This window comes from Xiphophorus maculatus, chromosome 11 (assembly GCF_002775205.1).
Source record: "Xiphophorus maculatus strain JP 163 A chromosome 11, X_maculatus-5.0-male, whole genome shotgun sequence".
Classification (NCBI taxonomy): domain Eukaryota; kingdom Metazoa; phylum Chordata; class Actinopteri; order Cyprinodontiformes; family Poeciliidae; genus Xiphophorus; species Xiphophorus maculatus.
The window spans coordinates 20,095,062-20,121,349 of record NC_036453.1 but is presented as its reverse complement, the minus strand read 5'-3'; the positions used below and the strand labels follow the sequence as shown (position 1 = coordinate 20,121,349).

The 26,288-nt window shown below is 40.6% G+C and overlaps 2 protein-coding genes across 4 annotated transcripts; one reads left to right on the top strand and one right to left on the bottom strand.

Annotated features, from left to right (window-relative positions):
* Positions 1-493: 493 nt before the first annotated feature.
* adamts15 (ADAM metallopeptidase with thrombospondin type 1 motif 15) lies at positions 494-16,114 on the bottom strand. Its single transcript, XM_005802899.3, has 8 exons — positions 14,572-16,114; positions 8,201-8,333; positions 7,163-7,330; positions 4,542-4,825; positions 4,289-4,466; positions 3,993-4,165; positions 2,025-2,200; positions 494-1,892 (listed from the first exon to the last, which is right to left on the bottom strand). The coding sequence occupies exons 1-8, from the start codon at positions 15,484-15,486 to the stop codon at positions 1,097-1,099; spliced, it is 2,823 nt and encodes a 940-aa protein (XP_005802956.2). The 5' UTR covers positions 15,487-16,114; the 3' UTR covers positions 494-1,096.
* A 1,116-nt stretch (positions 16,115-17,230) lies between these two features.
* Positions 17,231-25,587, top strand: stk36 (serine/threonine kinase 36). Of its 3 annotated transcripts, XM_023341755.1 has the most exons (20): positions 17,231-17,260; positions 17,334-17,457; positions 17,541-17,681; positions 17,829-17,906; positions 18,414-18,544; positions 18,618-18,867; positions 19,058-19,151; positions 19,753-19,916; positions 20,015-20,172; positions 20,251-20,353; positions 20,605-20,736; positions 20,818-20,994; positions 21,077-21,168; positions 21,259-21,322; positions 21,515-21,613; positions 21,694-21,768; positions 21,849-21,966; positions 22,053-22,179; positions 23,331-23,511; positions 23,712-25,587. In XM_023341755.1, the coding sequence occupies exons 2-20, from the start codon at positions 17,374-17,376 to the stop codon at positions 24,636-24,638; spliced, it is 3,195 nt and encodes a 1,064-aa protein (XP_023197523.1). In that variant the 5' UTR covers positions 17,231-17,260; positions 17,334-17,373; the 3' UTR covers positions 24,639-25,587. The 3 variants fall into 3 exon arrangements, with proteins under 3 accessions (XP_023197523.1, XP_023197524.1, XP_023197521.1); XM_023341756.1 differs by lacking the exon at positions 17,231-17,260 and having other exon boundaries at positions 17,290-17,457; positions 19,756-19,916; XM_023341753.1 differs by lacking the exon at positions 17,231-17,260 and having other exon boundaries at positions 17,290-17,457.
* The last annotated feature ends 701 nt before the right edge of the window (positions 25,588-26,288 follow it).

The window sequence follows — 26,288 nt, the reverse complement described above, 5'->3', positions numbered from 1 at the left end:
CAGCATCTCTTAGTGAAGACATCCAATTTTGAAAAATCATGTATGAAGAATACAGACTTGATATGGAAGTACATTAGCCTTAAAGGTTTATTGAGCAATAACAGAGCACTGATGTCAAACCAGTATTTTAGATTATTGGAACATAATTAACCACATAATGAAGATTTGCCTTTAAATTGGTGGAAAAAATAAAGTGTCCTATCAATGCTGTCGACAGTCATTCGCCTTTTCTGATTCTGTTTAGCTGGAAACATAATTATTATATTGCTAATAAATAACTGTTGCTACAGCAGTATCTGCATAACTTTGTGAATTTCATGATGATTTTATGATTAAATGAAGACACTGTCGGGCGTGCCGTGGTGGCATAGTGGTTAGCGCGACCCACATTTGGAGGTCTCAAGTCCTCGACGCGGCCGTCGCGGGTTCGACTCCCGGACCCGGCGACGTTTACCGCATGTCTTCCCCCCTCTCCTTCCCCCTTTCCTGTCAGCCTACTTCATGAAAAGGGACTCTAGAGCCCATGAAAAGACCCCCTGGAGGAGTTAAAAAAAATAAAAAATGAAGACACACTGTCAGGAAACATCAAAAGTTTGCCAGCTGTCAGTTTAGATAACTTTGCAGATTTTTTTGACACCCAGCTGACTTCACCAATGTTTGTGAGATATAGCTAAAACTCTGACATCTGTGCAATTTAACTATTGTGACATAAAATGGATTGCAGACTCACTCTGTTAAAATAGGCTGATTGCTTAAAGGTTCTGTATCAACTAGCAGTGCAGGGGATCTATGTTTGATTTGACTTTCAAATTGAGTAGCTTTCATCAAGCTACAGCGAGGTGATTTTTTTTGAAAGCCAAACTGATGTCATTGAAACTGATCTGCCAGAACTCATTCCTTGGCTGCTGCTCTTTCATGTTCTTGTTTTTCTTCTGAGCACTCTCCATTAATATCCTCCAGCAGTCCAACAATGCAGGATGCAACAGCTGAAACCACTAGATATGGTGTAATACTAGCTAGAGGGTTCGTTTTGCTTCCTTTGAAACACAGAATTTTATTTATTATTAACATTATTTTTTTAATATATAGTTTCACGTTACTGACAAGTGCTTAGGTTACAGAAGTCCAGCTCCTGAGGTTTACGTAAGCCCTTGCAAAGATCCCTTGGGAGCAGAAGCCCAGTCTGGTCTTTGCAGTGGAGAGGTCGTCTCTTGAAGCCCTTCCCACAGGTTCTGGAGCAGGGGGACCACTGCCCAATATACCAATCAGCACAAGGGTCTCCGCAAACCCTGGTGGCAGAGGGTCTTTGTGAAGAATCACAGTCCAGCCCTGGCTTGCCATCTGATTTTAGACACTGCACCATCCTCCTCTGGAAACCACGGCCGCAGGACACCGAGCACTCTTCCCAGGGTGCAGATATCCATTTCCCGACAAGAGCATTCATCTTGCTGTAAGAGCTTTTAAGATTGTCTTCCTCATCCTCCGTCATTTCGTCTTTTGTCAGGACGCTGTTCTCCAAATTTGCACGCTCCCCCTTCTTCAGCATTTTGTCTTCCTTGGTCTGACGGTGAAGGTAAAAGGAGTAGCGTATGCGAGGAGGTGTTATCTTGCCTGCACACAGCACTTCCACAGTCAAGGCCTCTCCTAGGGGATTCACGGCATGCAGGGTCTCGGAGAGGCCGGTGGTGCCGCTGTAGCGCAACAGGCTGTTGTTTACAATGATGTCTCTCTCGCCAGCGGACACAATATAATTCCCATTGAGAAGGTAATGCCCCTTGCTGTTCTTCACTGCCAAGTAGTTGTCATCACCCATCATTCCCTTGTAGCCTCGCTGACGGATGTCCACATTGGCAGCACCCACTGGCAACACGACAACGAAGTTGTAGCCGTGCCTGCATGCCAAAACATTTACAGTCAATGAGTGCTTTTGTCAAGGGTGAAGCTAATGAAGTTCTGCTGAAGTGAGAGTGGGGAAAAAGGCAGGCACAAGAATCCCTTAGTGGGATGTCACTGGTTTTACTCACACAGGCTTGGTGAAGAGTCCCGACACCTTCTTGCAGCTCTTGTTGTCGCCTCCACAGATTCCACACTTATCAAACTTCTTTGTGGAGCCAATTACTCTGTCACATCCAGCTTTGATGCACTTCCCTTGGACACAAACGCCTGTGGAGTCTGGCGAGCATGGAGTCCCATCAACAACCTGTATTATACAAATAGAAATCAAGGTCAAATTTCCATACTTAATAAGCCACGTTAAGTGCAACTCTTATGTCAATAAGAGCAAGAAAACCTATTCCATTAAAAAACAATAGTCTTAAGACACGTTTCCACTACTTCAACCATTCCTAGGGTAGATTATTAACCCCTATGTTTCCACAGCATTTACCAGTGTACAGATAAATTAACTATGTCATATGTAACCAGAGAAAGTCCCCAAGCCGTAAGTTGCACTTTTTTATCGAGCAGGAACCTTTCATTTGAGTTTTGAAATTAAAACTAAAAATGAAAATTATTTAACTTTTTAAATAATAAAAGTTGGATTATTTAAAAATCCAACTTTTTAAATATGTGGATTTTTTTTCAGCTTTGTAAGTCGGTTATACAAGTTTACATCTCGCACCTATTACTAGCGTTAGCTGCAACACATTTTAAACCACTGATATGTGTTTACAAGTAAAAATAACTAGCAGTCTGGTGGGTCACTGACAACTTTGTTTAATCATTTGCCAATTAAATGCTTATCTGGTAAACTGCAGTGAAAGTTTACATAACTTCAGTTATGTAGTGCAACTGCTGTGACAAAATTATGAGTCATAGCTCTATTGCAGAAAATCTCAGCTTATAATTCTGCATTTGGAGCCTCTTTTCCACTCTCACCCCCTGAGGGAGACCTTGACAAAACTACAGTAGGAGGAGTCACTGCTTAGCATCTGCTGAGGTAATGAATCTGCTTTGGACTCCAAAGTGGAAACATTCACAAAAGAAAATCTGTTAGGATGATGTACATTTCTATCCCGATTTTATTTATTTATTTTTTTGTGAACTCTAATCCTTTTTGAACTGACTCCAACACACCAATTTATGCTTTAGGATTAGCTGTTGGGGGGAAAAAAAGAGTATATTTTCATTAATATCATGTCTCTGTGGGTAAAATATCCAGTGGTAATTCAGAGCTTTATTCCTTCAAGGACTCAGAGCTGGAGAGAGGAGTGAACCCACTTCTGCTCTTGCTCACCGGACGCCCTGCTGTCTGATGGAGACAAGCTGTTATCCCTCCATTGCCTTACTTCTCTCGACGTTAAGATGGCTATGTACATAAACACTATTTGGATGTTTTACCCTCTTTGCTGCTTTTACAAGTCAATCATGACCATATATTTTTTTTTTTTTTGTCAAAAGAAAATTGCAAACGAAACTTTATCGAAGTCAAAACTGATTTCTTGAAAATTATACACTGTATTTTATGTGATAGGGCAATAAAAGGTAGGGAAGTGGAAGGCAGTGATGTATTTTTATTTTTTTTTCAGACAAAAATCCAGCTGAGAAAAGAGAGCATTAATCGGAGAAGCAGCCAAGTGGCAGATGGTAACTTGGAGGAGCTGCAGAAATTCACAGCTCAGGTTGGAGAATCTGTTAATAGGACAAATATTATTCCAGAAATCGAGTTTTCTGTAAGAGTTGAAGGGAAAGCCATGTGGAAACTAAGTGGCTCCAAACCAACATTGCACATCACTGTGATCACCATTGTGAAACATGCTGGTAACGTGACAAAATGAGAGAAAGTTCAGAGTTTAAATAGTTTTGAAATACAATGCACTTATCCTGACCCTTAAAATAAATATATTTTTTTATTAAAACCTGAGTTATTACTTGTCCCATGAGTTACTTTATCTACAGGCTGAGTTTGCTCTAAATTTAGTTCAACAGGAAAACTAATCTAAAAAAATAAAATAATAAAATAAAGTACAAGAGTAAATCCAACATCTGCTTACTTTGGGAGACAGTACATAGAAATAGCCAGTCCCGTTAGCTCTGCAGATGAGTTTGCATCTGTCCTTTGGTGAAACTCCGGAGTATTTTGGCACCCACACCACAGACTGGGCAACACGGCTACTGCTGAAAGTCTGGCCAGAGGTCTCACACTGCTCTTCTCGATACGTCTTATCTACACAAAGAGATGGATGAGGACAGAAAAGAAGAGATGAAGCTGCTGTTGGGCGTAGCTAACATTGGACTGGGTTTTCAATTCAGACTTTCATTGTTAAAATTTTCTTTGAGTGACTCCCACCTGTCTCAGGGCAGCGGTTGAGGCTGCAGGAGCGATATTTGACCCGTACTCCTTGGCAGTATTTGCCCCCGTTTGAAGGGGCTGGGTTGTTACATTCTCGTTTAGACAGCTGGACCCCGCTTCCACATGTGCGGGAACAGGAACCGAATGGACCCCACTTACCCCAACGACCATCCAACTGAAAAAATAATGTCCATTAATCACACCCTGTTGTCTACTGATGAGACTTAGTAAATCCTTCCTTCAGTCATACCTTCACAGTTTGTAGCTGTTTGTCAGAGCAGACGCCTCGATCGCAGACCTGCCCGTCACCACAGCGGGTCCCGTCTGCCCAGGGGAAGTGTCGAGTCATGCACACCAGATGGCCGCTGGACTTCCCTGTGCACCACAGTCGGCTGCATGGCGGCTGCAGGAAAGGGCACGGCTTGGAGCCTTCTCCGAAGGCGAGCTCACACTGACGGTCGAGATCGTAGGAGGAACCAGGCAGCACATCTGGAAGAACTAGTGTTTTCTGAGGCTGGTCGAGCAAACAATCCCCTACAAGACAGAAGCTTTGGTAGTTAGTAAGAGTAAATAAGTGAGACAATTTTAGAAACATCTTATGATGTAGGACAACATTTTACTAGCTTTGCTAAACAAACAAACAAGATCACTTTTTGAAAAACTGCATGTTAAGGTCAGAACTTGGCAAAGTGAGTATCATGTTTGTGCCAGACTTGCTATGTTAGGTCATAATAATAATACAGTATAAAACAGTGAAAGCACTATTGGATCCAAATTAAATAACTTTGCATACTTTGGATTGTCATGGTCTTTTGTCCCTAACTAATAAAATGGATTTGGTGTGGGCAGTTTAAAAAAGCTGATGAATTTAAGCTGTTTTCACAGATAATGGGACTGACGTTTCCTCAGCTGTTATCACAAAGCAGTATGTTTTAGTACAGGTGTAATGATGTCTTACTGTACAAATCTTGTTATATTTAACAGATGCAATCCTTTTTTTCAGTGAGGTTTATCACTGGCAGGTTTTTTGCCTAAATGATTTGCTTTCTCTCCAGTTCACACACAAACATACTTTTCATAGAAAAAATTAAAGAAATTAGTCCTAAAAGCACATTCCAAAAGTCAGTCACATAGAGGTCATCTTAAAACATGCTCACTCCATCTCTGCTAAAACAAAACAGTGAAATCATTGTGCATGTTATCTTCCCACATCTTTCTTTCATTTGTCCTCACCCTGTTCCCATTAAAGTCCAAATCTGAGATGGGACTGATTGTGACGAAAGAGTAATGACAGTCATATAAAATACACACTAAAATGTTTTATTTTGAGCCTAGCACTGCTTTAGCCATGCTCAATATCTACTTTTGAACTTTGGTCAACTTTATTGTTATAACATCAAGTCCTGCTAATGTAGTGAAAGTATTTTGCCTCTTTAATTTTCAATTCCTGCCAAATATCAATGGTTTCTGAACCTTCTACTACAAAACTTTGCAGATGTCAGTAAATTTTTAACAAAAAAATGTAGAAAACAATGTGATCCATACTTATTATCCCTGTAATAATTGCTCAGTGTTTCTTTTGTTTTGTTTTGTTGTTTTTTTTTGCTTTGTTGGGGGGAATGGCACCTTGTGGGATACACATCATTCACATATATCCCACACTCTACAGCCATCTTGACTCCAGCACATCCATAAGTTCCCCTAAAAACCCACCAGCCCACCCTTGTTGCTGAACATGCAGAAACATTTTGACCAAACATGGTTAGACTTTTTTGTGATACAAGTTTAAAATTAAAGGCAGCTTGTAAATTATGCAAAGATTAAAGCACTGTTACCACTAGATACAGATGGCACACGAGAACTTTCCAAGTAATGGGGTACTTTAAGAAGGTGGTTTTGATTCCTTGCAATCGTCCACAACTTCTCCTTGTGGGCAGTCTTTGCATCCAAAAGCAGTTATGTGCAGAGGGGAAAAAACAGTATCTGACTCTGAACTGCTGTTGCATTCCTGCTATAAAGCTAAATGGATACGCAGCAGCTGGCGGTATATTTGTTTCATTCCATTTCACAGCAAATTTGGCAGAGAAGCCAGACAAATTAGCTGATGGCTAACAGCTATATATACACTCACTCTACACCCAATAAACTGAACCGCTCCTCTTCCTTCCTAATCTCCCTCTGAAGAGCAGTCAAAGAAAACAATATCTGTGTAGCGAGATGAGCAGGTAGCATTATTCTGGAAACATCCAGCCATTTGTGGCAACAGCTATTAAAAGTCAGTGTTAGGAGAACGGGTTGTAACAATGTCCTGAAATAAAAGACAATGCTTTTGGTTGTGTTAAGAATGATTGTTAGCCTTTCTCGCAAATTTATATTGTAGTATTTTCATTTCAAAAACGGAGGTGAAGAAAAACAAAAGATGTTTGCCTATTTGTAGTGAACCTGCATGGGAAGCACTGGGCAGAGCCATCTCGTCTCCAAACCACAGCGGTGGCTCTCGCAAAGCCAAGTCCTGTAATTTGGGACACATGTGGGTGCAGTTTTGAAATAAGTTTTGCGTTGCTCTAAGGCTGGGTCCTGTGGTTTGGCCTGGTTGGCAAACAATCTGCATCCCAAATGTATGAATTGCTTTTTTTTTTTTTTTTTGCAATTTTCCTCTGAGCTCAGTAATAGAAAAGGTTTGGCTGATGCAAGACTAGAAACCCAAGGTCTGATGTTTGTTTAATAAAAACTCCTGTTGTCTGGAGGAAAAGCACAAGAAAAAGTCAAGAGCTTTTATTTTCACTCACGTACCTAAAGGTCAAATCGTAATGTGGTTCAATTCAAACACATTAACATTTCAAGATATTAGAAATATGATCAATAACTCACCATGCCCACTGTCCAGAAACTCGGTGATGATGGCAGCACTGCAAGGAGACCAGGGACTGGTGCGGTTGATCTGAATAAGCGTAGGGGACATCATGTGGTTTTCCTGCAGCTTTCCAAACACGTCTTCACAGGCCTTCACGTTGTCATGTGGCATGTTGAACACATGGCCTGTTGAACACATGTCAGATATCTCTATTATATAAAGTGTCTTTCAAAAGTATTCAGGTCAATTAGAGGTCTTTACATTTTGTCATGTCACAACCACATACATCCGTGTATTTAATTAGAGTTTTATGACATAAAGCAGCACAAAGCAATGCATAATTGTGAGCTGGAATGTTTAGGATTGCTGCCCTGCTGGGAGGTGAATATAAACTTCAGTCTCAAGTTTTATGCAACTTCTAACTGGTTTTCTTCCAGTACTGCCGTGAAGCTCCATCTACCTTCCCATCTACTCTGATTAGCTTCACGATCCCAGCGGCTGAGAAAAATCCACACAACATGATGCTGACACCACCACGTTTCCCATTGGGGAAAGTTGTCTTTAGTTTGATCTGCAGTGTTATTTTTGCTCATAGGTTAAAAAGTAAAAAAAAAAAAAAAAATTGGTCATTGACTCAGAACAACTTCTTCTTCTACAACTTTCTCTCTAACCTGTTTACTAATGTTCTCTGATACCTTTATAGAACAGCTGGATTAATAAATTAAAAATTAAATCCTACACAGGTAGACTGATTTTCTAATTAAAAGGAAATTAGTCACACTGCATTTGATTTAGGGGTATCAGAGTAAAGGGACTGAATGGAAATGCATGCCACATTTTCAGAGTATTATCTAATATGTTGTTTATTTCATAACTATACAGCAGCTTGTGTTGGTCTATCAGAAAAAACCCCAATCAAATGCGTGGCTGTAATGTGACAAATTGTGATTAACTTCAACGGATATCAATCATTTCTGGAGGACAAAATCTTCTGAATATACATGCACAACAACAATGTGTGTTTTGGATGAAGCCATGTCAGAACTGGGTATTACCGAGCTCATGAGCGGTGGTGAAGGCCGAGGGGAGGCCGTCGTCTTCGATGACAGAGCAGCTCCTCTTCGGGTCGCACATGGTGCCAACGTCTGCCATGCCAAGAGTGTCGCAGGTGGAGGCTCCACAAAGATCCTGCATTAAAACAGCAACACATCTGAGCAGGGCAGGGGGCGAACACAAGCCAAGCAAGAGAATTGCTTGCATTAGCAGATTTTTCGGCCACGTAGACACACTGGAAACCTGTTGTAAACAATCAGGAGCTAAGGAATAATGTCAGAAGTGGAACCCCATGAGTTATTATTATTTTCCTTCTAATGCTGTACCAAAAATGCAGCATGAGAAGCAAAGCTGAAATGAGAAGGAAATACGATGCTTGGCTCAGTTGTAGGAAATATGCTTCCAAAGGAATAGCAGCATGGCTTGCCAGATGGTTACTGTGTAATTAAGGTATAAACATTGGATTTTAAAAAGGCTGCGCCTGTCGCACTTTAAATAATATTTCTTGGAACATTAAGGCATAAATTCAGTTTGAAGAAGCAAAATTGGTATGAAAACATGGCTACAGATTATCAGATGATACATCTTATGGCGCTGTTGCCAATCAGCAGTCCATGTTTGAAAACAACTAGAACAAAATGTTTGAGCCAAAGTTATGAAAAGGACACTACATACCAGAAAAATATAGGCGATAGAATTTCAAAATCATTTTGGGACAACAATCCACCACAATGTCCAGTGCCATGTTGGATTACTGTCAGTTTATTTAAACCCTGGAACAATTTGCTGTGAAGTGGAAGAAACTGAATATAAAATGTGGAACCCCACACAGGACTGAAGAGCCAAAGTCAAAACTTTATATCAGCAAGTACTGTTGAGATCAAAATTATTCATACTGCAGTAATCTCTTAATTTTGGCACCATGTTTCTTCTGCCTGGAGTTAATATTAACATTAACTTGAACCCTATAGAGAGATTAGGATGATGGCAAGGAGGCCTTCCAACCTTTATCACTTAAGATAAATTGTCAGAAAAAAACATAATCTCAGCTATTATAAGATACGTTGCTGTAATTTCATTGAAGATGATTCCTCTGATTATAGAAACACGTGTTTTAAATCGAAATGTGAGTATGTTTTCAGAGATTTCTGTTTAATTTCATATCAGAAGCAGACTTCTTGGCTGAAGGCTCTAAATTTGCAGCTAAGCCTGACTTTGCAGTGATACCACACGACTGACAGACCTAAAGAAATGTCATGACTGAGTATAATGCCATTACACTTAAAGAAGAATGATGTTATTCAAAAAGTGGGAATATTAAATATGATTTAGTTTTTTTTAATGGTCTCTGTAAGGAGCTGTGCTCTGGAGACTTGGAAAAGACCCAGTAATGCTCAGTATTGCCTTTCACCACCCAGTCTTTAAATCTTCCTAGTGAGAAACAGTGTTTAGAGCACACCGTCTTCTATGAGGTAACTGTCCCAACCTATAATATTTCCATGCCAGAGCTGTTTCCAGTTGACCCATTTCTCCATTGCCGAAGTTTTAAAACCCAATACTTGACTTTGTGTCCGTTTCAACCTGAACCCCGTAATCACAGGACTTTTTTTCAGCACTGGTTGCCACAAACAACTGCCCATCTGCCTGGAGCTGAAAGAGGCCTCTAACCCTATGCACTTCTCACAAACACTAAACTCCTATGGCAGCCGGCATACGCACTGTCTGACCACGTCCAGCCCTGAAAATCCTGGGGTGAGCTAAATGCGAACATAAAACCCGGTGCCAAGTGAAGACATTGAGTGCTATGACAAATATTTCCAAAAGTAAACCGCAGAAACCACGGTTGTTGGCCTGTAAAAATCTAGTCCAGATGTGCTAATGTGTATTGTTGACATGTGAACATTTGGACAGGCTAAGTAGAAGAATAAGAAATAACATAGCAGGAGAGAAGAAATTGCCATATTAGGGAGTTAGTTCTTTGCTATGACTTAATTCGGCCCACTGGTGTAGATCTTTTCTTTTTTTTGTATTCAGAAACAAACACCTCGAACTAGAAATATGCTAAAGCTTTTGATTCCTCTCTTAATGATCACAGTTTCGTCCTTTTTTGTGCCATATTAGGAAATAAACATGTGGAGTCGCTGACAGGATCAGGAAAGTTTGATTGTCCAGTCTATGTAAGTTTTGTGAATTTGGAGAGGGGTTATGTTTTTGTGGGGCTGTTTCAGGACTTATTAAATGTTTTAAAAAGCTAACTGGTCCTCGTATAACCAAAGCAGAAGCTGTATTCACATTCTCTACAAAAAGTTGGGATTATTCAAAATGTGCGGGTTGGATTACGTCAGGGCTATTCCTTGTCTTCAGTCCTGTTTGTGTAGGTCATATGCTGGATCTTTAGACATAATTTCCGTAGAGGAGATAATCTGGTTTGTTTTTGCAGATTATGTGGCTCTGTTGGCATTTTTAGGTAATGCACTTCAATGCTTTCTTGTTCTGAAGTGATGGGAGATGGACAGATAGATTTGGACTTTGTTGGGGTGCTTTCTCCCTCAGCCATTCTAAGAGGCAATAAAATAAAATACCATAACCTATTAGCTACAATGCAATACCTCTCCCAGGGGAAAAACCACAAATTTATGGTTTGATTTGACCTCTTGGCTGCTTTTGTGCAGTAATCAGACAGTGTACTATAATGACATGAGTAATTTTGCAACATTCATTTAACGGTAATCAGGCCATTAGCAGGGTTTAAGCCCAAACCACAGTTGCCTCTGGACAACATCAAGTTGGTCTTCATAAAACCTACAAAATTACTCTGTCGGTTAGTTAACAGCACACAATGGAAGAGACTTTAATACCAAATAAATGTTACGGTAAACAATAAAAAACACACTGACTAAACCTTACAGTCAACACTGACATGGATCAACAGAAGATGCTCCAAATGTTCCCCTTGCGAAAGAAGATATGTGGAAAAACTCAATTGTAGGGTATCTAAAGCTAAACCTCCAAATTTTCTTAGTCTCTTGGGAGGGGAAGTAGCCAATTTCCCAAATTCTGTTCAGTATCTTGAAAAAATATTCATGCCTCAAACATGAGTATGTTTTGTCGGGATTGTAGGTGACAAAACAAAACCAGGTACCACATGAGATGCAAAATGTGCAAAATGATTAATGTTTTTCAGATTTGACTGACAAAAGCCATGCTGTGGGGAAGCTCTTTTCCAGCAGGAGAGGGAAGCTGCTGATGGGAAGAAGGATGAAGTTAAATACAGGGGAATTCTGGAAGAAAGCTACAGTGAAATAGTTTGACCCACAGATGTCAAACTGTGATACACCCTTTGGGGCAGTCTTTCCTGTTACTCGGGGGAGGCCAAATTATTTGCAGGAAAAATAGAAAATTTGTGCATAATAGTCAGTTAATAAGCCCCAGTAGACAGAAAGATGATTTGCTTAAACATGAGATTTGGTCACCAGTCTGACTCATATTACTGGAACAAAGCATTTACAATGTATTCTTCAGCATTTTCTACTTTCAAACATTGTAACAAAATGTTAAATAAAGAAGTATGTGAAAGAACGGACAAGATACAAGATGACTGAAAAGTATATCAACTTTTCCAATATAACTGCATGCAATTATATTGGATTTTCCATTAGAAACCTCTGACTTTTCCCAAGGTAATTCTGACTTCAGTTTTTAAGCTAAGAACTGATGTGCACAGATGTTCTCCATCTAATCTGACAGTCCTTTGAGTTATTTTGAAGAGAACCATGGAAACAATTCGAGTTACTCAAAGTGCAAAAGAACAAAATATTTTCTTTCCTCTTTGCAAATGTTTGCTGCTTTTTTTTGTTGCTCTGTGAAATAAAATCCCAATGAAATACATTCAAGTTTGTGGTTGGAATGTGACAGAGAAGCTAGAACTGAATTAGAAATGTCCTGCTTCCATGCCTTAAATGGTAAAACATGTTAAGTTACAACCAATTCCTGATCATATTTGGTAAGACTTTTTAAAACTGTCCTTCTGATTGATTTGATTGTATAAAAGCTAACCAAATTGAAAACTTATATTGCTTTCTTTTGGTCATAACTATACACAAAATGTACAAGAATATTGATCTATTTTTTATCAAAACCTAAAGTTTTGTTTGAGCTGAATCATTTTAAGCAGGTTTTGTGCATACTGTAGGTCTTGGCCATGCATGCTGTAACAATTGTGTTCAATTTCTGAACATTTAAGTTGCTGTTAATGGTTTGTATAAGAAATTTCTTGTAAATGCTGTTTTTTGTGCTTGTAACAGTCCTTGATTAAAGCAGATGAGGTCACTGAAAGACATGCTTGCTGCAACAGAGCTGGAATCCCTTGTCGCCTGCCTTCCTGCTTTATATAGCAAATTGTATCCACATTACTCATCGTGGGCCGGCCCTGTGCAGTTTATTAGGGTCATCTGAACTGGCTCTGTAGTTTGTAATGTCAGCTGCGGAGCCAAAACAATCCGGATTTTATGAAATACCTAAGTGCGGAACCGGAGCAACCTTTTTGAGTTCCGTGCTCTGGAGACTGAGGGAATGTGGTGCAGAATCAACACAGCACAGATAATGAATGCGAGAGGAAGTTTATGTCAGACGCAATGGTGTGTTGTAAAGATCCAACTGTGTGAGCTGTCTGCAGCTGTGCAGAGTTGCTTGTTCCTGGCTCGAAGCAAGCAGCTGGGGCAAATACGCTGAAGGATGCGACTCTGATCAGTTCCCTAACCGATTCAGTCCTCCCTTCAGGGGCCGGTTTAATGAGGTGCAGGCAGGATGGTGGGCAGGGCTGGAAAAACCCCAGCTGGAGGAGGGCTGGAGGAGAATGGGAAGGGCTGAAAGAAGCAAGATGCTTCCAACAAGTGCATCCCAGAGGACACTGACGTTTAATGTTTGGCAAAAGTCAGAACTATACCAAAGCTCACAGTAGAAGTGGCCAAAAGTAATTCAACACCTTATATTGCATTTTTCTTTTTATTCTGGATGGAGCTGCTTTTGGATGGATCCTGATTTACTTTAGATCAGGGGTCTCAAACTCCAGTCCTCGAGGGCCGCTGTCCTGGAGTTTTTAGATGTGCCACAAGTACAAAACACTGGAATGAAATGGCTTAATTACCTCCTCCTTGTGTAGATCAGTTCTCCAGAGTTCTGCTAATGGCCTAATTATTCTGTTCAGGTGTGGTGCAGCAGAGGCTCATCTAAACGTTGTAGGACAGTGGCTCTCCAGGACTGGAGTTTGACACCCCTGCCTTAGATGAAAGCATGGCAAAGTGTCTCTCATGTCCTAAAGATGATGTCTCAGTCTAGAAAGCTTGTTATATATGGTTTAAAATTTATACCTACATAGTGTTTGTTCTATGAGGTTTACATCAGTGTTGTAACACTAGTTGTGTTGAGGTTTTCCACAAAGATGGGAACTGTGTTTCAGAGCTGACCAAAAAACCGACAAGGCTGATTTTGACAGGAAGACCACCATGTATGTGAAATATGCCTGTGTGCATACATTCTTTTGTTTTCGTTTAAATCTGAAAAATTAGGTATGCGTTTTTGTTTTTAGCCATTTAGAGTCGATACTTCATAGAGCCACCATTTGGCATCTTGCAGCTTCAGGTCTGTTGGTGTATGTCTTTACTTGTCTGTCCTTTCTTCTTCACAAAATAACTTGAGCGTAGGCAAATTAGACGTAGGACGTCCGTGTACATAAATTTTCCAAGTGCTGCTACAGATTCACAAATGGATTTTGGCCTGGGATTTGATTAGGCCACATAACACATGAATGTGAGTCCATCTAAGAGCTCTTCATTGTAGTTCTGGTTGTTTAGGATCATTGAAGTGCAGGAAGATTAATCTCCTCCTCTTTCTGAAGGACCTTTGCAGCCTCTGGCATATTTTTTTTCTTAATTCATCTGAATCTAGGTCAGTCCATCTTCCCATCAACTCTGACAAGATTTTCTGCTCCTGCTTAAAGGAAACATCTCCACAGGATCATGCTGCTATCACCAAGTGTTACCATGGTGATTATGTGTTCAGGGCAATGTGCAGTGTGTGCATAGCACTTTGCTGCTGTGTTTCTTGGTAATACATTGCATTTTATTTAGGGATAACAGACTAAAGAGGCATAAATACATAGCATGTAATAGTTTCGATAGTTTTTTTTTAATAGTTTCTTTCCAATAATGTGTTTTTCTTACTTTATATCATTTTAATCTACAAATAAACATCTTGTTTTGGTCTAACGTATCATATTCCAAAACAATATAAGCTTGTGGTTGTATATATGTTGAAGAAAGGCTCTAGGGTGTAAATAGTTTTTCCCGCCTTATTGTGAACTATGTTATCTTACCTGTCTAGTAAAGAGAATCGCTGTATCCCAGTAGTCCGGGTGCTTGTCGTTGTGTTTGTTCATCTTCTTTTGCCAAGTGCAAAAGTTACGCAGCGTCATGGCTGCGTTCCCGGAGACTTTGGGACCTTTGTCCTCCTCGGATATAATCACGATCTTCACCACTGTGATGCTGATGGAGTTGAGGATGCTGGGGTGCCTGTACAGCCTCGCTGCGACCGACATCAGCGTCAAGAGGTAGTGCTTCAGGTCATCCCCATGGAAGCTCAGCATGGACTCGTCCGCAGCCACCAGCGTCTCCACGTACCGGGGGACAGACGCGAACCTTTTAGCTCTGCCCATCTTCTTCAGCATCGTTTCGGTCACATTATTGAGGTCCGTCATCTGCTTATATTTCTGCAGGGATTGCGCGTCTAAGGGGCTCAGCTCGCTCTCCACTGCGCACCTGGAAGTGGAGTTCTGCTTGAGGTCGTTGCTGGGTCTGCGTCGGACGATGTGCGCGTCTTGTGCACTCCGGGTGTCATTGCGCACCGGGCGGATGAAATATTCCCAACCCTGGAAGCCAAAGGCGCCATTCAAACCCTTGCAGAGGCTTAAAGCAGCATATGAACCTCTGTCGCCGTTCACATATCCAGAGTAAAAACACCCTCTCAAGTCAGTGCTGACATCAGTGTTGGAGAACCAAAACCCGTCTTGGATGGAGATGGAGGGAGCAATGAAATCTGAATCTTGCTGTAAATCGATCACTAATTCTTGCTGGAAAGCTTGTATCTTCATGACATGCTTTCTAACACTGATATCCAAGTCGTTGTTAAGATCGTCCCTGTCGTCATCCAGCCTAATCGGAAAGCAAATCTCACTTTCCATGCATCGAATAAATTTGACAAAGTGGAGGAGAAAAACTGTCCTGACAAACATGTCGATGTTTGCATCAAGTGAGGAACGCTATGACCAACAGAGCAAAGAAAACTAAGCTGAATGTAAGATCTCAGCGGAAGCGGAAAAGTGCACAGATAAGGGTGAAGAGCATTATCCAAAGCGCAGGGCTCTTAACACAATGCCACCGGTCGTACAAGTTCACTCAGAGTAAACTCCTCCCGGTCATGGTCCATTTTCATGTTCCACCTGTAAGCGCTGAGGCGACCGCTGCTTTCTGAGGACGGAGCAGTTCTGTCATATGTTAAAATATGGACACACAATCTCTCCTTTACCGGGGGCAGTCTCTGGAGGCGCTCATTGGATGCACAGTCCAGATGAGGACTTCATCTGCAGTTCCTCACAACTGTGTAACGACCTTCTTTTGTTGACTAAAGTTAGATTACACTTAAATGTTCTGGACCGATTTGGATATCCTTTAAACTGAATTGAATATATATAACTGGAAATTACATAGACCTACCTTGAAATGACAATTGCGGTGAATTGATAAATAAACATAACTGATTCTATATACTTATCTAGAAGGGGTGTGACACATTTGTTCCGGGTGGGAAAAGAGACATATTTAAAAAAGATCTTGTCTAAACATGCAAAGCATCACAAATCTACTGTTGTAACTTGATTCTATGAGAATTTGTCAGTTGGCAGCATAAATTATAGGGAAATGAATATGGTACGTATCACTAACAGCAAAAGCCAGGACGCGCTTGTTGTTCGGATAAAACACTTGCGCCCTCTAGCGAATAGCTGAGTGAATAGATGCTCTTCGGTTTTTGCTAAATCCACGTTGCAGTTGGCACAAAGGGAGGCTGGTCGAAAGAAGATAGGTACACGAGCAGGCCTGCTGCAATTTTAAAGCAATTAATAATATGACCATTACAGAATAATAAAACTGTTATCAGTCATTCAATCACTTTATGTATAATATTTTTTATTCAGTCCATTCTAGAGTGTTTGACTGTGGTTAAAGCAGACCCTTACATTAGAAATGGTAAAACTAAATTAAAAACTAAGAAAAACTTAATCATAAGACAATGGAGAATTTCAATATATAATTTCTTATTAGAAAAAATGCTGATGGAGGCTAGATTTGATTTCCTATAAAACTTTTCTAATTTTTTTCTAATTTAGCTTTTTCTAATTCCCCTTGAGGGTTTTATAGGTTTACTATCATTTTATTATCTTTATTTTATTTAATGACCTATTCAGTATCCAGTCAAGTTCTCCAGAGTCCAGCTAATGATCTGATTATTTGAGTCAAGTGTGTTGAAAGATTTTGTTCCGTTTCGTTCTGACGACTGTGAAAGTGGTGATTATCACATTCACAACCAACAGCGCCCTCTGATGGTTGCAGATTTCGTTGTAACAAAGCCACAGAGCGCTTTGTTTTCCTCATGAAGAAGCCTGTTGCTAGGAACGCAACAGCTGTTGCTAGGCTTAGGGCCCCCGTCCATTTCTTTGTCCACAGAAATGCCGGATTTGAATTATTCACTATGTCGTAAAAATATTTTAAAATATATATTTATTGTTGATATAGTGCCGTAATTTGTCCAAGCTATGATAACATCTAAAGGTTTACGCATGAAAAGCCAAATTAAAGGAGTTAATAATAACTTTTATTGCTAGGCAGTTAAGTAGGTCCACACAACCGTTTCTTCAGTTACTCGAAACGCAACTCAATATTAACTTTAGGCTTTGTCCGTCTCCAGACGTGACAAAAAGCATCGTCGTTAGTCTTAATAACTTGTTTTATGTAAGTTGCACGTTTTGCTCATAACGCTGACTGCCACTCGTGTTTTCACATAAGAGCTACATTATCATCACAGTGTTTGTTTCGGCTCGACCGTTAAGCCCGCGGTGGTTCAGATGGATTCTTATCACGTACTGAACCTGGTGGGAGAGGGCTCGTTCGGCCGAGTTTACAAGGGGAGAAAAAAGTTCACAGGCAAGGTAAATTTTCCTTTATCCGAACTTTTTATTCCCATGTTTGTTTGACGCTCCGTCTCATTCATTTTGTTGGTTTATATCATTAGGTCGTAGCTCTAAAGTTCATGCCGAAAGTGGGTCGGACTGAAAAGGAGCTGCGAAGTTTGAAGAGAGAAATAGAAATTATGAGAGATCTTCGGCACCCAAATATAGTCCAGCTCTTTGACAGCTTTGAGACTGAAACCGAGGTACTTTTAACTCTCTGCTCAATTTGCTGTTGTTTGCACACAAACACACGCAGACACGCAAAATGAATCAAAAAGTATAACCTTTGTAAGAATTTGCAGTTTCTAGAACATTTGCCTTGTCAAAAATCTAATGTTTCGTTGTAATAGGTTGTGGTTGTAACTGAGTATGCAGAAGGCCAGTTGTTCCAGATTTTGGAGGATGATGGAAACTTGCCAGAAAGCCAGGTATTCATTGCTCAAAGTCATGGCGTGTTTGAGATCCAGAGGCAGTGGTAGGGCCCACACACAGTGGGGGCTTATCCCAGACCAGAAATAACAGCAGAACCAACCACACCTATTCACTTTACACTTTTTATAGACTACTATAGAATATTTTAAAGTAAAATGTTTGTTTGCTGTATTTATATAGAATACTTACTTGTACTATTATTTTTGGTTGTTTTGTTACCTAACTCTGACGTATGAAATAATGAGATATAAAACATACAAAGCACATGATTACCTGAAGGACGATGCAAGTCTGTCCTGTGTGACTTCTTTTTTAGGTTTCCCTGTTTCTAGTTTTGTATTCTGGACGCACATTCTTTCTACAGAATATGCTGTCGTAATCTGATAAAAAACAAAAACTATTATTAAAACCATAATAATGCAGATCATAAACTTTAGTTTTGCCTATGACTTTCTCCACTTGATTGTACAAAATGCATATTTGACTCCTCGACATTTTCCAAGGTGCGAGAGATTGCCTGCCAGCTGGTCTCTGCTCTGTATTATTTACACTCCCATCGCATCCTTCACCGTGACATGAAACCACAAAATATCCTGCTTGGAAAAAGCGGTGAGGTGAAGCTCTGCGACTTTGGGTGAGGTTTTGTCTTTTAGTGTTTAAATGCAGCTATTTCCAAACTTCTTATTTACCCAAAAATCTTGCCACAGGTTTGCCAGAGCGATGAGCGTCTCCACCCTGGTCCTGACTTCCATCAAGGGAACACCGCTGTACATGTCGCCTGAGATCGTAGAGGAGAAGCCGTATGACCACACCGCTGATCTGTGGGCGCTGGGCTGCATTTTGTATGAGCTCCACACGGGGGTGCCACCATTCTACACCAACTCCATCTTCCACTTGGTGCAGCTCATTGTGAAAGATCCGATCAAATGGCCGGACACGATGAGCGACAGCTGCATGGTACAGTACAGCCCTTTAGCATCCTAAAGTTTCCAGTCAAGTCAAGTAGATTGAACGAACTGTTCTGTGTGACAAGCAGAGGAAAGAGATTTTAATCAGCATGTTAAGTTTCAGATTCGTCGTTACACATCCCAACCAATACAATCTGATCAGCCATAAAGAAAAACATACGTTTTTGTGCCTTTCACAGAGTTTCCTGAAAGGTTTGTTGACTAAAGACCCACAGAAACGTTTGTCATGGCCAGACCTCCTGCACCATTCCTTTGTTGCTGATGGTGTTTTAGGTAATCCTTAAACGTTTTTTGTATCATTATAGATGATATCTTATGATTTCTCTTCTACAAGAAAAATGTATTCAAGTCATCAAAACACACCTGACTATTGAAGTAAGAATTTCCAAGTCAGGTTTTTGTTAGACAATACAACATTCTTGAAAAACACAGTAAAGAATAACATTTCTGCTTTGTCCTTTTGTATTGATGTCATCACAAGAGGTACAAAAATTAAGCTAAATTGTTTTCAAATCCGTGCAGTAGTCACATATACAGTATGTCTGAAATGTTACACAATCTCATTCATAAAGTTTGAAGGAGGCAACTGTAGAGATATTTGAAACACCACTGATATTTTGCCCGGTGTTTTCTCACTGTGCAGGCAGAAGCTTGTTTTGGAAGAGTAGATTTTGTCTTCGTTAAATATTTACAACAGATATTGCCAAAACAAATAGAAAAACTGACTGCGGCTTCTTTTTGTTGATAACAAGCTTTATATTTTGGACCATGAGTTTAATAGATTTTCCAAAGCTTTAAATAGTTGTCTGTAGGACTCTGTTATTTCAGATTGCTTACATTTCTAAATTGAATAACTTTGTTTTTGTGGCGATAGCAGTGATGTCAGACACAAACCTCTTCAGCCCCCTGACGGTCACACCTAGCCCAGACGTGGTGGCCATGAAGATGAAGCAAGTGGCAGAAAAATCTGTGCCGACGTCAGGAGAGAGCATATTAATGAGAAAGGCCAGGGAGGAGATGGAGCTCAAAAAGAGAGAGGTTAGCAGTGACGGTGCTAAAGTTAGCTAGCGGTAAATTTGAGAGTTTTTGAGGTCATTTTCAGATGCTCATTTAAGCTGTTTGGTGTCGCTTAACAGAAAAAGAAGGAAGGATGTGAAAGGATGAATTCTGCTACAGTAATGGCGTCGCCTAAAGCCCTCTGCAGTGATGTTCCTGCAGCTTCTGGCCAGTTGGCCATGACAGCCAATCAAAGCATGAACCCGAAGAGTAAAACACGCACCACATCAAAACAAAGGTTTGCTTCAGGAAGCATAGAAAGTAATGAAACATGTACACCTGAATTATACTGTTACTCTGCTCATTTTCTCATCAGGGGTCAGATCAGCAGAGACTATGAACAGGAGTTTCCCTCTGTTGAGGTCGGGCCGCGACTCGTGCTCAGAGGGAACGACAGACCAGCCGCACTTCATAGGCAGGTCAGCAACTTTCAGCTTTCACTCTGCATTTGCAAAAGTATTTGTACTTTTTAAGCTTTTCACATTTTGTCACACATGAGCTACAAACTTCAATATATTTATATTTTGTTTTGGATTTAATGTAATAGGTTATCATAGAAAGTGAACCACTGAGCCAAGCCAATGTCTGTTCAAGGGATGTAAATACTTTTGCTGCGATTTAGAAAGTATTGAGACAACTGTCCTGAGAAAATAATTTCTTCTTCCTTCAGGATGTTGCTACCGAAAGGCACCGGGAGAATCTTGTCCAGGAAACAGACCTAAGCAGGCAGCAGAAGAAGCCTATAAACTACAATGACATCATATGTCAAATTAAATCTAGCATTACAGCATTTCAGGTTCAGGTAAGTGATTTCATTTTGTTTCCACAATTAATTAATGATTCTGTCCTAAAATAACTTAAAGGTTACTCTTGTTCTGTTCAGCTGATAGGTGTTGGTGTTATAAATGTGCAGCATATTGAGCATGTGCTAAAGGTCCTACGTAACTTGATCCTGACCCCTGACCTCGAGAAGTCTCACCACATCAGCCATGAACTTAAACTACCACAATCCTTCTTTGAGCTGATCAGAGATTCTGTTTCAAACTCTGATTTTATCAAGGTCACTTTTCTGTAATACAAGCACACCTAAAATAATTCCTGTTTACTAGAAACCTCCTGACTTTCTTGTATTTTCTCTTCAGGAGCAGAGGAATGTGCTTACTCTTGGAGAAATTATTAAATTTATTCTGTTCTACTGGGAAAGGCATTGTGGTTGGGTGGAAGAGGAGCCCAGGTTTTCTTCCTTTCTTTTTTGTTGAATACTGTACAGCACAACTACAGGCTGACTATTTATTACATACCTTCCTCTGGTTTCACCCTGCAGACTGGAAGAGTTCGCTAAGCCGCTCGAGATGATTATCAATCAGTCAAATCTTACTGCTCTGGCAGTAAGTATTCACTTAAATCAGTCCAATAAGCACATTTTTGTTCTTTGGAAGTACGACGTCTTCTTCATCTGTATTGATTTGACCATGACTTGTGTTTTTGTGTTCCTGACAATATTTTATGAGATCAAGCTGCCCCTTTTAAATCAGATTAGATTTTGATGCTTCTTCTCTGTTGTTGTTTTTTTTTTTTAGCCGCTTGCTGCTTCTCTTTTATCTCTCTTCACTCTACATGGTGTTGATGTTTTTGTTGACGTGGAGAATTTGACTTCCCTGCTGAAAATGCATCCCTCGGTACCGAGCAATGCGTCATTCATTACAGTCTATTCTTTCCTGCACTTGTTTATAACATGTTTGTTTCTGTGCACTCTAAGCCTCTGGTGTTGCCGCCTCCTGGTTGGGGACTGTATGATGGCCTCCTGTCTTTACTCCTACACGCGTTGTCTGAGGTGAGGCGCTGGACAAAACATACTACATTTTCAGGAATAAATCTCTACTCATTGTGAGTTTCATTTATTATTTTCCTCAGGATGACAATGCATCAGTCTCATCTAAGTTAAATCCACATTTGTTCTTGGATTTGTGGAAAAAAGTTGGTTCTTCGCTCGCAAGCCCAACGCCGAACCTGGACTTCTTTTCAGCAAGTGGTAAAACCCAAATCTCAAAACTATTTTTTTTTTCCATTTAGTATTGAAAATGTTAAAAATGACTTTTTTTTTCTTTCGTTTTTCAGGAGTTTACTCCTTTCTGTCTATTGCGCTGCTTATCTTCACAAAGGACCTGCACTCATGCATTCCTCTTTTTTCTGACAAAACATCTCAATGTGTATACACGCTCTGCTGGTTGCTGAGCAACGACTGGTTAGTGTTTTACAACGCCGTGTAAAGTACTTACAACTTTTCAAGATTTTCTTTTTATAATAGACCAATACCAAGTAGTGCATTAACGTGATGTGGAAAGAAAATGATGCATCATTTTTAAAAATGTTTTTTTTTTTCAGATTAAGATGTAGAGTTTATTTCTCTGAGCCAAAAACTTTTTAGAACCGTCATTTCTGCCCATTCTTCTTTGCAAAATGTCTCTTGCTCCGTTTGGATGAAAAGTGCCGCCAGTTTTTAGGCGGATTGTGCTATAAAATGGCACAATCAACTAACTATGTTGCCTTCAGTTGTTATGAAAATGATGCATATGTTAAAAATAATTAAAAATACATTTTAAATTGGGAGTCTATCTCTTTAACTCTCCTGCAGTCTTAAGTAATGGGATCATTTGAACTCCACAAGTGTTTTTTTACTCTGTACACAATCCGGTGGGGTCACACTAACCTCATGTGCGCTATTACCAGTTTGTTTTGTGCATATGTGGTTTCGGGAATTGACGATCTGACTGGACAACACTCCTGTCTGACCATAACATTTGCTGCACTCTTCCAGAGCGCCGCGCTAAGAAGCTTATGCTCTTTCTGACACTGCCTTCAGCATGTCTTCACGACATTATGCTGTTTTACCGCCATTCTTAGGAGTGTCAGACTGAGAAGTAGTTCCTGTGTCAAGCTCGGCAGACATGCAGTTCTACCACGTGTTTCATAATTGCTGCTGCCGCTAGTCTGGAGGAACTGTGTGGCACAGACTTTAAGGCAAATAGGCGGTGTATTGTATGAGCAAACATTTAGGCACACCTGAATGGTTGACATGGGAGATTGAAGGATTTCCCAACATGTAAGAAAGAATCAAAGCAACACTCCAAGTGTGTTTTTGATGAGGGAATAACATTGTAACATGATATAAAGCTCAAAAATGTTGGTTTTACATAACAAACTTCTCCACGGTGTCATTTTTTTAAATTCCTTCCACTTCACAGTAATGCACTATGTTGTCTTTGCTTGTCACTTTGAATCCCAGTAAAAATTGCTAAAATGTGTTGTCCTAATTTAACCATTTTGGATTAGAACTCATAAATCCACAGAGCTCCAGCACTGTGAGCTAACAGCAGCATCATTTATACCCTGCAGTCCTCATTTATCAGCCAAGCCTCCCTGTGGGAGCGCCGACATGGAGCTGAGCTGCGACGCCCTGTCCACGTTGAGCTGCCACCTGCTCTGCTTTCCGTTTGCGCTGGACCTGCCGCCACACACCATGGCCGGCGTCCTGCAGGTGTATGACAGCTGTCAAGTTGCTTCCAGCCTCCTGCAGGTCAGTGGCCTTCCCATGCTCCTATAAAGACCTCAATGTCAAACAAAAGTCTGATGCAAAACACAATGGCTCTTGCACCGTGCTCATCTCTGAGAAGCAATACTTTACAATTTAACATCTTTGTACTTTGCAAGGCAGAGCTGTCAAATGTTGGATGTGTGACAAGCGCTCTGATTTTTTTTTTTTTTGTGGCTTTGCAGGTAATTCAGACATTCCCTCCTTCTCAGCTGGAGCTGCCTCTCTCCCTGCTGAGCCGTTTGCTGTTGTGTGATTCTGAGCGCTCTGTGTCCCACGTCGGAGGAGGTGCTTCTGGCTTTTTTTCGTCAACTCAGAGCAACCAGCTCTTTCCCTCCAAAAATCCGACTGCTGTGACCAGAACTGCCAGCTCTCTGCTCTCTGACTTGCTGCGGCAGGATGAGCTGTGGGACTGTGCTGTGGAGCTCCTGAATCTCTTGTCCCAAGTGGCCCGCTGCTCCTCTCAGCCCGCTTCCCCTCGGATATCTGTCGAGGCCGCAGCGCTGCAGCAGGCGCTGACTCATCCGTGCGACCAGATCAGAGCTGCCACATGTAGGTTTGTGGGGAATTTGGAACCATTCAGAGCTAATCAAGCACGTAACCTGCAGGCTGACATTTTCAGACAGATGATAGACGCTCTTAATGACTCCTGCGCACAGGTGCGGCGGATGGCTTGCAGGGCGGTGGGGAACTGGCTGGGATACATTGCAGCAAAGTTTAAAATGGGAGGAAGCTGCAGTGACTCTTCAGGGTGGGGCAAAGAGAACAATCTCAGTAAACAAGCGCATTCACCTGTCGAAGCAGCTGGCGACGCGGTGACGGAGCAGATGTTTGATGCAGATGAGCAGAGACGGTGGACAGACGAAGCTCAGAGGTCAGCGACCTCGCTGACCTGTCTGCTCTCGGACCGCGACGCCGTCACACGGCGTCACTGCTGTGCGGCTCTGGGAAACCTGGTAAATGTTGACGGTGTCGTGTCGGTGTTGGATGAAGACGTGTACTGCTCTCTTCTCAGAGTCGCATGCAATGATCCAAACAACGACGTGAGAGAAGCTGCGATCGCAGCTCTAAACCTCTGCAGCCAGCAGGATGCGGTGCAGCGGGGAAGTTAACGAGAAGAGGGACGTCAGCACTACACCATATCCCTTAGAAGTGTGCTGCACAATGGTTGGACGACTGGAGCAATAACGAAATCACACTTCTGACTGCTTTAAATATGCAGTGGGAATAAAAACTCCACCAACCTGGGTTAAAAAAAAAAGCATTTTTCCAACATGTAGAAGCTGCAGCGACCTGCTTGCTCCTTCACCTTTTTCTCCAATTTTATCGTTCAATCTTATTCTGCAAAGTTAGGTGAATTCATGTTCAGCTTTCTAGCAAATACCTAAAGATTTTAGTTCTTTACAAATGTTTCTGATTTTTATCCACCTGGAGAAAATCTTTTTCCATCTGAACAAAACATTACCAGTTCATGATGCTGCCACCACCACATTTCACAGTGGATTTTGTATTCTTGTAACTGATGTGCAGTTTTTGTGTTTGTTCCCAAGTTAGCCTAAAGTTCAAGTTGGGTTTCTACATAATGTAGATAATGTTTCTACATTCTTCCTCAAGGGTTTAGGTGATTTTTGTCTGGTCAAAATCCCCCCTTTTTTTTGGAAGAAAAGGTTTGTGTCTTTCAACCATTATCTTTAATGGTTGAAAGACACATGGAGAGTAGAAGAAACATGTAGACCAGAACTTCCTGTTGGTTATTTACTGTTGATCCTTGGTCATTTGCAACATCTCTACAAACAAACTCTTTAGCTAAAGGATGTAAATGTCAAGAAAACCGTCCCAGAACTGCTGACCTTTATTTAATGTTAAATAACTCCACTTTGGTTAATGGCAGGTGTGTACCAAAGAAGACTCCATACCGAAACGGAGTGGTTTAACTAAGTAGCTTAGGATGTAACCAGGCAACAACCAGGTTACTGCAGCTTTTGTATTCTTCTTTGTTTGAACCTTGTCACTCATTTGTTTGTTTCCAGTTTAGCTGTACATGAAAAATATCTCATTAAAATAAAATATTTAAGGGATTTATCATTGCACAATTTTTTTTTTACATCATGAAAGCTCTGTATTTTAACAAGCAGGTGTAGACTTTTTATATATTTGTTCCACCTTAAGATGCGTTTCTCGGTTTTATCATTCCTTAAAACTTTTACAGGCGCTAAAACACAAACGCTACCTAAACTTCAGCAACAGCGACAAATGCCACCGAGATTAATTATCTAAAAGTAAAACGAATTCAGATTGCTCTTAATTTGTTGTTTATGTTTAACAGCTATTTTCTGATGAAGTTTTTTTTCTCGCGTTAAAATGTCAAATGAGGCATTCAAGGTGAAGCATTTATTTTTGAGCGCTGGCTCAAAATGGGAATCCGTTTAGCGATGACGTTCATTTATACATTTCAAACATACATTTTTTTTTTCTTAGAGGCAATAATGTTTAGAAATTAATACGGCAAAACACACTATATTTAAATCATTGTCATTTATTTTATACAGGCTGTGAGCTGCAAGATTAAGAGGCTTTGAGTGCATAACAGCATTTTAATGTCTCCGTTCTTCTAAATGAATTAAGGGTCGTTTATTGCAAACGAAAGTGGGGAGGTGGGAGATTATCTTTAATAAATATTTTAAACCGCAGAAAAAAACATATTTTACCCTGTCACAGCGGAGTTGTTTTCAGTTTTGAAATAAAACCGTCGGATCGGGCTG

Coding starts and splice junctions, on each gene's coding strand:
- stk36 (XM_023341755.1), top strand. CDS start 17,374: ATGGATTCTTATCACGTACTGAACCTGGTGGGAGAGGGCTCGTTCGGC. Junction 17,458..17,540: donor GAAAAAAGTTCACAGGCAAG/GTAAATTTTCCT, acceptor TTATATCATTAG/GTCGTAGCTCTAAAGTTCAT. Junction 18,545..18,617: donor GTGAAGCTCTGCGACTTTGG/GTGAGGTTTTGT, acceptor ATCTTGCCACAG/GTTTGCCAGAGCGATGAGCG.
- adamts15 (XM_005802899.3), bottom strand. CDS start 15,486: ATGTTTGTCAGGACAGTTTTTCTCCTCCACTTTGTCAAATTTATTCGA. Junction 8,334..14,571: donor CGATTCTCTTTACTAGACAG/GTAAGATAACAT, acceptor GTTTTAATGCAG/GATCTTTGTGGAGCCTCCAC. Junction 7,331..8,200: donor CACCACCGCTCATGAGCTCG/GTAATACCCAGT, acceptor TGTGTTCAACAG/GCCATGTGTTCAACATGCCA.